The following is a 15,372-nucleotide window of genomic DNA, read 5'->3' on the forward strand; positions in this document are numbered from 1 at the left end:
TTAGCTGAAGCCCTAAAACACGTTTTGATACTTTTTTTTAATTAACTTTAATGAAATAATCGCAGAATAAAGACAACTCAACAAGCGTGGATTAGTTCAAATGAATGTTTAATTATTCACAACAAAAAGAGATAAGATTTTAAACAATCTACATATTTTTTTTTATTATCAGAAGATGATTTCAGTCCATCTGAATGTCATTACCCTCAGAATAATATAAATCCTCAACCAAGCTAATATTTTTTTTTCTTGTGCTTCTTCTAAAACACTGTAATCACTTTTACCGTCAGAGCCCGGAGGGCCGGTAAGTCCTCGGTATGATCGCTCTTCATCAGGAGGATATGAAACCATTCTGGGTTTTTTTTCACCCGTCAGGCGAAGAAGAAACATTGATGAGTTCACTCAAAGCCCACAGAAAACAACAAGGCGAGAAAGACTCAACTAAAGCACGTGATTAAGATGGAAACACTGCCGCGCCGGCGCAGTGGCGCCACCATGCGGTGGGTGCGTTCACCACCTCATGGTTGCCAGATAAGACGTGTTTTAAGACCGATTGTTCCACGTGAGATTTTTCCTGCTTACGTCACATCAGTAGACGAGCGTATGTTGACGATGGAGCGCCGCAGGCTCTTCCGGAGTCATCCCAGTTTCCGTGAAATATTATGAATGAAAAATTAACTCTGATCACATGATTACGACGGTTTATGAGGGCCACTGCAGATAGAAAAAAAGAAGTAAAATCTAAGAAATTGTAGAGATTAATCTAAAAAAATTTCCAGAAAAAAAAAAAAAAATTCTGAGCTTGACACGTTTTCTAGAAAGAAAAATCCCCGAAATTGAGATTAATCCAACAAATAACAAAAAACAAAACAATCAAAACATTAAAATTTCTGACTTTGAAAAGTCATAACATTTTTAGATTAATCTTCCTATTTTTCTGGAAAATTTCTGAGATGAATCTGAAAATTTCCATGTTTTTCTGAAAAATCTTTAAATTTGAAGTCAAAAATTTTCTAGAAAATAAGCAAATTTTGAGATAAATCTAATATTTTCCAGAGATAACAGAAATTAATGAGTCTGAAAAATCAAATGTTTTCTAGAAAATAAATTCAGAAATTTTCAGATTCATCTCAGAAATTAATTTTTTTTGAATCTTCAGAAAATTTTGTACTTTTGGAATTTTTCTGATTAATCCCAGGAGATTTTTTCTATTAGCAAATTTTAGAAATTTTCAAACTCAAATTTTCACGTTTTTTTGTTCAAGAAATTTTTTTTTTGAGATTAATCTGAAAATTTCAGAGTTTTCTGGTGAAAATGTACTCTTTTTTCCCTCCGTATCTATAGTAGCTCTAGTACGTCGTTGTATAAGACATTTCACTCTTTGAAGCAAAATGCTTCCATTTTGCTTTTAATGAAGCGTTACAAAGACTACCTTACAAAATCACCCGTCAATAACTTGGAAATTCCCAGCACTGCCTTTTTGTGCTTTTGATGGTCTAAGGCAGGAGTGTCAAACTTATTTTCATTTTGGGCAATACCAAGATCATGAATGTTCTTCTTAAAATTAAATATTTATCATCTTTTCACATTAGCTGCGTTTCCATTACAAATGTCAGCAAAGATTTTTCTATTTTCCACTATAGAAGAAACACAATTTCGCAATTGCGGTGTTTCCATTAAATCAAAAAACTCAATTAAAATCACGTGAATACGTTTGTTGACACAATAAGTCAATAAAAATGCCACACTAATATCCTCCAACTGTTTCTTGTTGTTTTATTCTTCGTGGTATGCCCCCGGTGTTGTTGATCATGTGACTCGTGTGATGCAAAAAACTTTTTCCATTGAAGTTTTGATAAATAAACCAATTTCAAAATGGCCGAAAACTACGTCACCCCAGCGCCAAACGAGTTTTTTCAAAATTGTTGTGCTTCCATTAAGCAAATAAATTTTTGAAATGTCAAATTGCTGAATTACATGGTCAACAAAAACGCAGCTACTGATTTTTGATTCTTTTACAATCAAAGTTTCTGATTGTGTGGTGCTAATAAAGAAAAATCTGAAAAGGATCTTTAAAGTATTTGCATTTACATATGCGACTTTTTGTTTCTCGCCTTATTGATCACAGACTATATAACTTGACATCAAGGGAGGCCGAGGCGGCAGTGTCGTAAAAACGAAGAAATGCTGCCACCTGCAGGTGGGAGTGGGTCACTTAAACCCAAATGATTCTGACCATTTTTTTGCTGACTCAAAATGCGAGGATGGGTTAAGTTTATGTGAATTTTCATGAAAAACCAGAGAGACTTATTGATGTAATATGGCGCCTGGTGTCTAGACGGCTACATGAAAAGCTATGGCGGGCCAGATTTGGCCCCCGGACCTTGAGTTTGACACATGTGATCCAAGTAGACCGTTGACATTTCGCCACACCATGATCTTTACATTCGCTGTGCTGGATGGTTTAAACCACGCCCAGTCAACACATGAAGGCCAAAGTAATGTCAGAATAACAAAACCAACCCACTGTGGTTCTGTTGAAGCGTTTTCCCTTTGATTAGTCAGTACCTGATCACCCACCAACTTCACTCCCATCAGAAGCAAGTTTCAATCACCTTGTCTGGTCAGAAGTTCAGTTTGATCTCTTTAAGATCAGTTTTGTTCCTTCATCCATGACAAAAATCAGCGTTAAGGTGTTCATTATTGTTTTATTGGGGATCTAAAACTGAAACTCGGGGAGGAAGTTTGTGCAAAATGCCAGAACGCCGAGGCGTGTAAAAACCACATCATCAGTACTGAGACCACTCGTTTGATCAGGAGTACTAATTTGTTTTGTTCTGAGGTCAAACAGAAATGTTATAGTTTAGTGATTCCTGAAGATGGATCCAAACAGATCAGAGGGAATGTGGGGCGTTTTCACACATTAGCTTCGTAGAACGGTTCTGAATCAAATGTGAACAGTGGTGAAACACAGTGCAAAGTTAAACAGTACTCAGAACTAGATCCTTGGCAGAGAAAATTTCATCCAGATATCCAAAGGAACAAACAAGTAGTTTTGGAAGGGGGTGCACCGATAAACTTAGTAACTTTTCAGATAAAAAAAAAATTAAAAATTGGTATTGGCAGGTCAGGCTTTTTAAAGATTCATGATCGGCTGAAAAATTTGCAATCGGTGCACCACCAGGCTTCACGAAACGCCACGTTTTGCTAACAAATGACCTGTGGTTGGATTCAGCGTCTTGTGTTGGCGGGCTTTAATAAAAATATTCCTTCTAAATTTTATTCAGTCTAATTGTCTTGAGCTGGTAGGAGATTTCCAAGGCTAGCTATCATTGTATTTATACAAGAATTACATCTAAAAGTGTCTAGTATTATAGCGCTGCAATTACTGAAAACAATATTTGATTTAAGCAAAACTACAGATTATAGTTATGAGGTATTTTTAAAACCTTGTCTTATTTTAAATCCAGTAACGAACCAATTAACTCGCTTGTCAAAATTTTCCCCATTGGCAAATTACTTTCAGGTTTATCCAAGTCCTCACAATGTGGCCTGTGTGGCCAGTGGGGGGCGCTATGGGACACTGTAATAAACAGCAATTGTCTCCCAACTGTTGACAAATCCTAGTGGGACATAAACACAAAATAATCCTTTCTTTCAAAGAGGTTAAATCGGCGCAGATTTCCGTGATTTTGGGAAATCAGCAATCGGTCGATACTTACATATGAAACTGATTTTATCCCCAATCAAACTGAATCTACCAGGCAAATGCCCTTAAGGATCCGTGATCGGCCAGAAAACTGAAATCGGTGCTCATCTAGCTAAACAAGAAAAGAGTTGCTCAGGAAATTTTACTGTCATCATCTTTCATCAATATATTTAGAGTTTTTCCCCCCATAAAAACAGTAACAGCTGAAAACTCAAAATTAATGGCGTGGAAAGTTTTAAACATGCAGATGCAGAACGTCGTCAACCTGCAGGTCAAACGAAATGAAGCTTCTTTGGTTTCTAAGAACAGAAAGTGGGACTGATTCCTGAAAGCTCCTCAGAACAAAAGCTATTTGCATGAAGGCGCTCACCCGCCACCGGGAGAGCCAATCAAACGGCAGAACGAGCCGAAGCTGCATCAAAGCCCAGACGACTTAATAAAGAAACCATGCTTCGCTTTAGCCACAACTCCGTCTGTATTCAGCCTCCTAAGACGCTCCGATCACAAGCAGTTTACTAATAAATATGGGTGTGAAGCAGACAGACAGCTGGTTTACATTGTTCGTAGTGTTACGATGACTCATCGTTGCCATGAACGTGACGGAGAGGCGGGGGGGACAGAACATCACTTCAACAGGGAGAAAGACGACACAAACGAGTGTTTGAACACCTCAAAGCAATGCAACAACCTGAGACTAGTGTGGTGAAGGGAGAGAGGGAGGGGCAGAGGGAAGGGCAGATACTTCAGACTGGTTTAATGAAATAGTGCAACAAAGTTAAGTAAAGCAAGAGACCTCTGGAGGGTGAGACTGTGTGTGAAAGGAGGAAGAAGCAGGGGAAAAAGCAAGAGAGAAGAGGGAGAGAAAGGAAGAAAGTTTTGGGAACTGCACTGCAAAAACACTCAAAATAATCTAACCAAGTGTTTTTGGTTTAGTTTTTAGTGCAAGTATATTGAGAAAAAAAAGACAAGACTAACTTACAAGTAACTTTTTATCAAGATATGGCAGCTTGTTTTAAAGCTGTGGTATGCAACTTTTATAAAAAAAAATTTTTTGTGTGTATTTGTTGAAACTGTCAGTATATAGTGAGAGTATAAGAGATATAAATTGAAAAAAATGCTGTCTAGAAACAACCAATCGGAATAAGGAAGAGGGTTTTAGTGCTGTCAATCACCTCCTTTGCTGTCTGCTATGCTGCAGCTAACAAAGCCTGTTGTGAATGCTAAGGCTAGTTAGCGTAGCCACTGATAACATAGGGAAACCATTTATCCGCTAACAGCAAGCAAGATTGACAACAGTAAGACCCGCCTCCTGACTCTGATTGGTTGTTTTTGAAAAGGAGTGGTGCATTTCTTCAGACAGCTCAGGTAGAAGATGGAGGAGGTTGATTTTCTCACACATACACCGTCACAACATGGTGACAACTTTTATTATAAAAGTTACATACTCTAGCTGTACTGTAGATTATACGTCGATAATCCCTTTATCTTGATGAATAAGTGTTGGTTGCACTGGCTGATTATTTCACTGAGGAGAAAAATGTTTTCACTGCAAAAACAAAATCCTAGTTTCTAGTTCAAATGTCTTAGTTCACTTGGAAAAAAAATATACAAAATTAACTTACAAGTAACTTTTCAGCAAGATAAGTCAATAATTCCTTAATATTGATAAAAAAAATACTGGTTCCACCGGCAGATTATGTCACATATAACAAGGGGAAAACGTTTTATCAGTAAAATAATCTGCTGATAGAATTAGAACATTTTCGTCAATATTAAGGAATTATCGTCTTAAACCAAGCTTCTATGTGTTGCTGAAAAGTTACTAGTAAGTTGGTTCTGTCCTATTTCAAGTGTAATAAGATATTTGCACTAAAAGACCAAAAACTAATAGACCAAAAATACTTAGTAAGACTTTATGTTTTTGCAGTGTTGTTATAAGTGGAACAATCTTCCAGTGAAACTATCAATATTAAGAAAGTATTAACTTAAAACAAGTAAGGGTGCAGTAAACTGGGCCTGAATTCCTTAATTCTGGGCTGATTCATGCGTGTGAAGCCGATCTTATCTACCTCAGTAAAGGTCTAAAAATCAGCCTCTGTCCTTTTCTGCTCTGCCTTTAGAGGGGTTTAACAACATTTCAGACAAAAAAATTGGTATTAGCCAAATTCAGAATCGGCAGGTCAGGACTGCTGATCGGTCAGAAAACTGCAGTCGGTGCACCTCCACTTATAAGTGAAACAATCTGCCAGTTGAACGAGGGCGTCTTTAAATCAATAAAGGAATACTTAAAGCAACGTTCTGTATTTTACTGGGAAGTTATTTGTAAGTTAGCTTTGTCGTATTTTAAGTGTACTAAGATATTTGCAGTAGAAACTACATCAGAAATACTTGGAGAGGTTCAGTGTTTCCGCGGTGTGAGGCCGATCAGCAGCAGCGCTTTCAGGAGTACGGCTGTGGAACGCCGTACCCGGCTCTGTACATGGGCTTCCCCGTTGGAGACTGAGAACTGGAATACGCCGGCGCGGCCGGGTAGCTGTAGCCGCCGTAGCTGTAGGAGGCCGGGTACGGCGCCGGGCCGCCGGCGGGTGGGTGGCTGGGGGTGTACTGACCGAACGCAGAGCCGGGGTGCGGGGCAGGAAACGGGTGCTGGGTCGGGTACGGGCAGGTGACGGAGGAAGGCGGCCCGAATGCCGGTCTGGGCCCGGAGTAGCCCGCGGCCGGGGTGAAAGACGAGCCAGAGCTCGGGTATGGAGTGAACTGTGGGGGCGGATTGTTTGGGATCGGCCCCGCCGCTGCCACTACAGCAGGTGGGTTGGGAGGGGCAGCGGGGTACGGGCTGTATGGAAGCCCAGAGGCTCCAACTGCAGAAGACGAGGCCGACTGAGAGGAGTTTTGGTAGCTGGAGGACGGCGGGTTGGAGTTCGGCTGCGGCAGATTTGTCGTCGTCACTGTTGTCGTCGGTAGGTTCCATGAGGCTGCCGTGGCAACGGGGTTTGGGGCAACGCCGGCTGATGATGTCATGGCGGTCGGGTTGCTCTTGTCCCTCTGTCGCAGGATTTCTTGGAGTTTCTCTATCTGCACACGTCTTTTGTGAGCGAGCGAGCGCAGGAGGAGGAAACGCTCGAAGAAGGAGTCCAAAGACAGAGAGCCTTCCAGGAAGTCATCGGCCAGAACCTGGACACACACACGGTGAAACACGCATCATCTACCGCCGACGGAAGAAACACACAGGGCTGGGCGGCGTGGCTTACAAATAAAGTCTAAATACCAACATTACAACAGCAAATCAGTTCTAAAAACCCAAACGTAGATAAAAATAAGAGACAAAAAAAAAAAAAAGATTTCCAATCTTAACCAATCTTAAATCCCCCCACGCCAGCTCCCTGGCTTTTATTTCTAAATAATATATTACAAATGATAGAATTTTTTTAAAAAAAAGAGGCTTTTAGTCTATGGGTTCTAATTCAACTTCTACGAGTTGTATGATGCAGCATCTGGGCCAGATAAGACCTGAATCGCAAAATAAGCATTTTATATCAGTTAATATTGATAATTATTGATTAGTTTTTTGTTTTAAATATCTGAAATACTGCCAAACTGGTGATGTGAACTTTGAACTGTTATCATTTTTAACTCTCACTCCACAACCTTGTTTTTTGTTTTTAAATGGTTAAGAGGCACTGAGAGAAAACCTTAAAACTGCTGCTGCGTCAGTTACTCCACAGGTTGTTGCTAGGTAACCAAAGAATGAGTGAGTAGATAGGTAACCAAAGAGTGAGTGAGTGAGTGAGTGAGTGAGTGAGTGAGTGAGTGAGTGAGTGAGTGAGTTAAAGCCACCAATTTTGTTTTAATTACAAGAACGTAATCATAGTATTAGCAGAATAAAGTTTGAAAACAGTTTGAATAAAGACAGATCTGGTATGAAAAAAATCTGATTATATTTTAAGTCATATTGACCAGATCATAGTCTATTCTATAAAATCTAATTTCTATTTTTAACATAGCAATATGTGAAAAATATTGTATAAAATACATCTATAATGCCCTGTATTTTACATTTTAATTAGACATGCGAGTAAAAACTCACCTGTTTAGAGTTACTTTTGAAACATTGGAAGTGAAACATTAATCAACAACTTTGTATTTTTTTGTGTTTTTAACTATGTAAAGCACTTTGTACTCCCTTGTTGCTGAAATGTGCCATACAGATAAACTTGATTAATTGGTTGATTGGTTGATGTGTTGGGCGGCTGAACACCAACCTCTGACTCAGACTCCGTTTTTTCACTTTCCGTTTGTAGTCTTGAGAAGAACGCCTCTGGAGAGACCTGACCCACCATCCCATCTGTGTGAACAGATAGGAAACAACACCTTAAGACAAAAAAAAACGTCCGTAGGGCTTTTACAGAACAGCAGAGAACGTGAAAAACTGGTTGTGTTCATCTGGATAATAATCTGCTCAGAATAATGAGACGTGCAGCAAATGACCTACTTCGTGACTTTTTAAAAAAAATGTCCAATGGGAAAACCAGGGAGCAGAGTAAAGTAAATTCATTCAAGCCAATTATAAAAAAAATACTTAAACTGGACTGATCACTTCTTAAAGCTGCCGTACACAACTTTTATTAAAAGAATATATTTTCTTTTTATAATTTATGTTGTGACAGTATGAGAGAGATAATCTTTAAAAATAAAAAAATTGAGCTCCTGTGCCTTCTCCCAGTGCTCTCTAGAAACAACCAATCAGAGCCAGGCTAAGGCATTGACAGCCTTAGCGCTGTCAATGCTGCAGCTAGCAGAGCCTGTTGTGAATGCTAAGGCTAGTTAACACAGCAGCTGACGACAGCAGATAAATGGTTATCCTGCAGCTGTAAGCTGTTTCTCCATCATTAGGAAATTTAGCAGCGAGAACATGAGGATGATTGACAGAGCTAAGACGCTCTTCTTGGCTCCGACTGGTTGTTTTTGGTCGGGAGCGGTGCATTTCTTCAGATGGCAACGCTAGCTCAGGGAGGAAATGAAGAAGATTTAGCTTTACAGATTATCTGTCTGATATTATACCGTCATGACATGGTTACACTTTTAACAAATATGTAAGAAATAAATGTTGTATAAAAGTTACATAAGGCACCTTTACCTGAGGCAATATAGACTTCGACTATAAAAAACTGAAAATAGTTCATCCACATGTCTAAAAATAGCACAATACAAAGGACTAGAAGACAATGGTGAACTGACAGAATTTATTTAAAGTCTCATTGTTTCTCTAATTTCCAACGTCAGTGTTTCCTGCGCCCCACCTCTCTGGGAGCAGTGCTGCCTGTAGGTTTCTCTGACGGCCTCCAGCTGAGAGTATCTCGCCACCAGCGCCTCCTTCAGGGACTCCAAACGAGGTTTCATGTCCAGGTTTTGCTCTGCCAGGCTGCGGTTGGCCGCCAGCGCCATCTCTCTCTCCAGCTGGATATTCTGAATCTGAAGAAGGAAAAATTCGCTAATTACAGAAAGGCCTGCAACGATTACTTTGACGATTAATCAGATTAAGAAGTTGCCACATTTTGCGCCTTTTTCATCTGACCACTTAAGTTTTTCTTGTACAATATTAGAAATACATTAAAATGCAAATAAATCCATTCCTAATTGAAATAAGAAAATATACATTTTATTGCCTAGAATGGAATAACCCAGAATTCCTTTAGTGAATGTTTGATCATTTGTAGCTAAAATAAATATTTCACATGCTTAATAACACTAGCATGTGACAAGTTCAGCTCTTTCTGCTCAATTTAATAATACAGTGTAGGGCTAATCTGTTGGATTAATTGATAAATAATTAGACAGCAAAAGGTGCTTAATATGAGATTTTGTTTAAAATCTATGCCACTTGATGAACTTTAGGTGAAACTTATTTACATACAAAGGCTTTTTTTTCATCTTAAATGCAAAATGCATTTATTTTTTGTAAACTTTTGACTTAATTTCAGGTTGAACTGGGAGCAAAACACAAAATAAATGGGTCTATTGTGTTTGAAGCATTGTAGCACATTGTGTTAAAGACTCAAGTCAAAGTTAAAGGATTAAAAAATGAGAAAACACAAGAGATGGCGACAAACTGCTGAGTCACAGGTAGACAACAACCTCAGCAGTGTTATGACAACAGGTAATATTTCCTCTTTTGTTCTACAGTCTTTATAATATCTCTCACACAATGTGTTTTACATCAAAGCACGCTCCCTCCTGTTGATTTCAATCCTTCAAACATTTTACCAAACTTTTACAACCTCAACATTTAATGTGGATTCTTGGGATTTAAAGCAACATACCAAAACAAGTAGGGCATGATTTTTAAGTAGAACTTTTTTTTTCTGATAGCTCCAATTAAAATCCAGTGCAACAACAGTCTTCAAGTTCATAAAATGAACAGAGTTCACTTTTGTATAATTTAATCTCAGTATAGAAGTCCAAGAAACACAGCAAGTCAAAAAATTTACCTTTTGGCCAAAACAGAAGATGTATATGATGGAAAACTAACAAAACATGCCATCCTGAACACTTTGTCCTCTACAGTGAAATACGGAAGTGGGGGCATCATGATGTGGGGAGGCCGTTATTCAGCAGAAAACTGAGCAGTTGATTGAGAGGAAGGAGGAGCTAAATACAGGGAAAAGTTGAGACTGGGACTCAACCCCGATACTGATACTTCTTAAGATCAAATAATATTGAACATCTTTTCACATTGATGTAATTTGGCCCAATACAAATAAAAACTGATTTGATTTAAATGTTAAAATTATATTTAACCACAACTGTTACCTTGCAGTTCAATTTCTGAGACTTAGAGGGCCAAAGAAATAGCTGTGTTTGAGTTTGACACCCATGCTTTAAATTATAGCATATTAGTGTGTTAGAATGACCTAGTCAAAGTCAAGATCCAGACAGAAAGCTGAAACTTCAGCGAGGTATGAACCTGGATGTTTACAGAGACTCTCATCCAAAGTGAGAATTGAGTAAATTTGAGTCTCTGGATGTTTAGAGCTGCTGGAGACGAACCAGATTAAGATGTTCAGCTGAAACTGCAGCAAAACAAAGGATTGCATTTTACTCTACAGCTGCACAATGATAATACAACATGCAATAACATTGATGAATGTTGCAATAACGACATGGCTCACAGAAAATGAATGAATAATAATCTGCTTAGAGTTCATAGCATAGACACTAGATAATGATTAGTGTATCCAACTACTGCAAAAAAATAAGAATTGTTTTGTAAAAAGGAACAAGGAGCCTTTTAAAACTTACCTTCTAAAACTTGTTTATGCTGCATCAAACACCAAATTTATTATATCCATGGTACTTAACTAACTAGCTAACAATTATTACAGTTCTTAATGCATATTGTGACAATGACAAATTTGCTGCATATTCTGCAAATCTGTTCAACCTTTCTCTGCTTTTATGTAGAACTCTCCAAAACATCATCTTCCTTAGAACTCTCCAAAACATCATCTTCCTTAAACTTTACATTATGTAATGCTTTGCACTGGTCTATCACATAAAATCAAAATAAAATATACTAATATTTGTTACTGTTATGTGACTAAATGTTATGTAAAGCACTACACGTCTGCCTAACAGTGTTTCCATACACACGGCTGGTTTATGACTCATACATAAAAGCTGCCAATGATTTGCTAAAGTCTAAAAGTGCAGCCACTGTCAATATTTCCACCCAGTCATAGAAAAAAGGGGCGTTGTTATTCCAACATCATTAAAAAAATGAGACGCTTTTTCCTCCCTTTCCCAGCTGAGCTGCTGCCTGTCTTTAGGAAAACCTACTCAACAGTAAATGGCTGCAAAAATAAAAATAAAATAAAACCTCCAGAACAATCTAGGAAATTTTGGCTAAAAATGGGACTTAAAGCTAAAATCTAACTCTCAAAAATCTAAAGAAATAAGAAACGGTATGTTGAATGTTTAAACATTCAACAAAAATAAATGTTTGCATGTCTGACACAGTGTGAGAGCTCTGTAAACCTAAAATGTTAAAATGTCCAAGAAAGCTTTCTGTGAAAATCTAAAAGAATATTACATCTGATGAAACTTTATTTGGGTCCAGAATCAGAGTGCAGTTAGATGAATTTTCTGGTCAAGCTTCTTAATTCCTCCCTAAGAAGACAGCAATTTGAATACAAACTAACAAAGCATGCATATTATGACATTAGTGGATGATGCGTACTTGAGGGAAAATAAACCAAAAAAACAAACAAACAACAACTCAAAACCGTTTGGTCAGCTTGTCTGAGTGTGGAATGTGTGTATACAGTTTTCTTTGGCAATTGCAACAAATAAAACTCCTACATTAGTAAGAGGCAGCGTACTTTGGTTCAACATCACAGCTAAACCCATAACTGCGATGATCATTGGAGACAAAAAAAACCCTAGAAGGGAAAGACATGCGGTAAAGACCCCATGACCTTGGTCGCATGTCTTCCCCTTCTAGGGTTTTCTTTGTCTCGATTCCAGGCCGGGAATCGAAACTGCAACAGCCGCGTCGAGGACTAAAGCCTCCATATCTGGGTTGTGCTTAACCCCTGCACCACCACAGCACCTACAAGCAGCTCTACTTTTACTTGAGTAAAATTTCTGGATTCTCTACCAACTGAGTGAAAAACAAACATGTTTTAACCAAATATTCACCAGGGACAGACACACACTTAGTTTTGTTTAAGTTTCATATTGAAAGAAACTGATTTGGAAAAAAAATATTTTGTCTCATTTTGTGATTTTTTGTTACTTATATTAATTTTTGTCATTTTAGTCCTTGAAATACTAAAATTTCCACTTAATTTTATATTTCGGTCCACCTGATGATGTAATTTTTAAATATTAACTGATTGATAAATTGATCAACTACTCAGTACTTGAGTAGACTTTTTTACCAAATACTTTTTTATTCGAGTAATTTCTTGGATGGCTACTCTACTTTTATTTGGGTAAAATATGCTGAAGTAGTGCTTCTTTTACTAGAGTACAATTTTGGGTACTCTACCCACCTCTGATTATATCTATCCATGAAAGTCAACAAATCAACACAACTCAGTCTGAGAATTTTACCTTTAGTTTTTCTGAATTATAATAAACCTATAACTCGCTCCTGAGCCATTTCAAAACCTGAGCTAAAGATAAAGTAACGCTTCCTTTTTTTCTTACCTCGTCAGACTCCTGAGCCATAGACTCCACCCTCTCTGGATTGTCCAGGAGCTCCTGCAGCTCTGATTGGCCCAAGTCCTGGAGCTTCTCCATGTGATTGGCTAGGATAGCTGTCCGTCAAAGAGCATACAGGAAGTAAAACGAGGTTAAACCACTGCTTGGAAACAGAAAGTGAACACTTGGAGGCCTCCCATCTGAAATTAATGTCAATTAATATAGTCAATTATAACAGCCTGATTTTTTTACAGTTATATTGACAAAAATAAAACACACTAGCTACTTAATAGATGCATTTCATTATAAATACGCATTTTAAAATGATTTGGCCACTTATTTAGTAAATAAGAGTAAACGGGGAACACCTAAATAGCGACATTCTATAAATAGCTGGCCAACTGGCGGCTGAGAAATATAACTTAGAACAGTATGTACAGTACACAAGTGGTCGAAGGCCACGGTAAACAAAAACAGATTTTCAGAAGAACAGTCAATAAAAGAAAAGGTGTAAATAAACAGGCACTTACATTATAACAGCAGAAGAAAGTCAGTGCGTCTCTGACTGGTGCTGACATCTAACACCAGATATTTATTTCCCCTGACAAGCGACGCGACACGTCTCCTGGATCTCCGAGCGGGTATCAGCTGAATGAAGGGAAAAAACCGAGACGACGCTGGTTTGTTTTCGGCGCTCTTCGGCCGGCAAGCTAACTAGCTAGCTACCGCCGATGTCCAGTCTCAGCTGAAAGTTCCGCGTTCAGTGAGCTGTTGTCAGGGGGAGCCTGTGAAAAGAAGAGCGGCGTCAACTTCGAGGGAAGCCCGGTGATCTGCCGACCAAACACGAAGCCCCGGGACCAAGTCACCCAGCAACTGATGGCTGGCCAAACTCCCTACAGTCCTGGTAATGATTAGTTGAATCAAAAATATTAACGCAGTGGGGAAAATTTAACCGATAGTTGACAAAATTGGAAGAAAAATAGGAAAGTTCCACTCTGCTCTGACAGGAACTCCTGCCATTTTTGGACTCCTCCACAGCTGGCGGGGGTGTATTTCAAGAGAAACAATTTTATTCAGGCGTGTATTGCTGAACTGACAAGATTTTTATGTTTGCCCAAGTTTTGAATAATATTTTTTTGCCCTTTCCTTTAAGTATAATGTCTTAAGCAGCCCACTGACCTCTGGAGAACCCGAAAAACAAAAAGCTGTTTCTGGAAATGGTATGCGCCGAGAGACAAGAGGAAACGGTTGTTGGCCAAGAGATTCGCGCATGCTCAAAGGCTTCTCAATGTAAATTCAAAACAATGGCAGAACTGTCACTTCCATCGGAACAATGTTTGTAAGTTATTGCTCTTTGTTTTAGGAAAATCACAGCTGTGAGCAACAACAAATTGTTTTAAAATATAACAAATGCAGAATTTTTAACATCTAAAGAGTATATATATATATATATATATATATATATATATATATATATATATATATATATATATGTGTGTGTGTGTGAGACCAGAACCACTGGTATAAATAAAAGTGAATATGATTACTGGCACACAGGAGCGCTGCCAGGAATCTTGGGCCCCCTGAAAAATTTTTTAATTGGGCCCCCTCCCCCCACGTAGCTGCTGTTACAATTTCTTGAGTCTGTCTGACCCATCAAAAGTGTCGCAATTTCAAAGGCTTGCAACTGCCTTGCTTTCTTTGGTCTAATAATGATAACAAGTACAATATTTACTGTTCATGAATTTTACATGCAAGAGTAAAATTCAGTATGAATACAGTCTGCATACATTATGCAGATTGCTTAATTTTTTTCTATTAGTTTTAGATTACTGAAATGTCTCCCCATCAGCAACAGTCATAGGCAACATGCAAAATATACCTGAAGCAATCCAGACTTCTCAAAAATGCTATGTAGTTGCATTTTATTCAAGCTGCAGTATACTTAATAAAAAATGTTTTCTCCATATTTGTTAAAGCTGTCACCATGTCGTAGTAGTTTATTATGAGACAGATAATCTGTGAAAACAATCAATCTCCTCCCTGAACTACTGTTGCTAGCGAAAGTACTGCATTGTTCTGATCAAAACATCCAATCAGAACCAGTAGGATGGTTTTAGCGCTGTCAATCAACTCATTCACTCACTGCTAAATGTGCTAATGGTGGAGAAACAACTTATGATTACAGGAAAATTGTTTATCTGCCATCACTGGTAGCTATGCTAACTAGACTGAGCATTTACAAGAGGCTATGCTAGCTGCAGCATAGCACAGAGCAAGGCGGTGGAAGGATGAGCAGCACCACATGAGATTGTGATTCACAGCACTAAAACTCTCCTGCCTCTGATTAGTTGTTTCTATAGAGTACTGGGAGAAAGCAAAGGAAATAGATTTTTCACAGATTACTTCTCATACCATACTGTCTCAACATAATGACAGTTTTAACAAATATGTGGGAA

The 15,372-nt window shown here is 38.3% G+C and overlaps 1 protein-coding gene across 1 annotated transcript; it reads right to left on the reverse strand.

Moving 5' to 3' along the window:
- Window positions 1-91: 91 nt before the first annotated feature.
- vps37c (VPS37C subunit of ESCRT-I) lies at window positions 92-14,177 on the reverse strand. The gene is made up of 5 exons (XM_008418843.3): window positions 13,444-14,177; window positions 12,920-13,029; window positions 9,010-9,181; window positions 7,972-8,054; window positions 92-6,883 (listed from the first exon to the last, which is right to left on the reverse strand). The coding sequence occupies exons 2-5, from the start codon at window positions 13,010-13,012 to the stop codon at window positions 6,149-6,151; spliced, it is 1,083 nt and encodes a 360-aa protein (XP_008417065.1). The 5' UTR covers window positions 13,013-13,029; window positions 13,444-14,177; the 3' UTR covers window positions 92-6,148.
- Window positions 14,178-15,372: the final 1,195 nt, after the last annotated feature.

This window comes from Poecilia reticulata, chromosome 1 (genome assembly GCF_904066995.2).
Source record: "Poecilia reticulata chromosome 1, P_reticulata-male-v2, whole genome shotgun sequence".
NCBI lineage: Eukaryota > Metazoa > Chordata > Actinopteri > Cyprinodontiformes > Poeciliidae > Poecilia > Poecilia reticulata.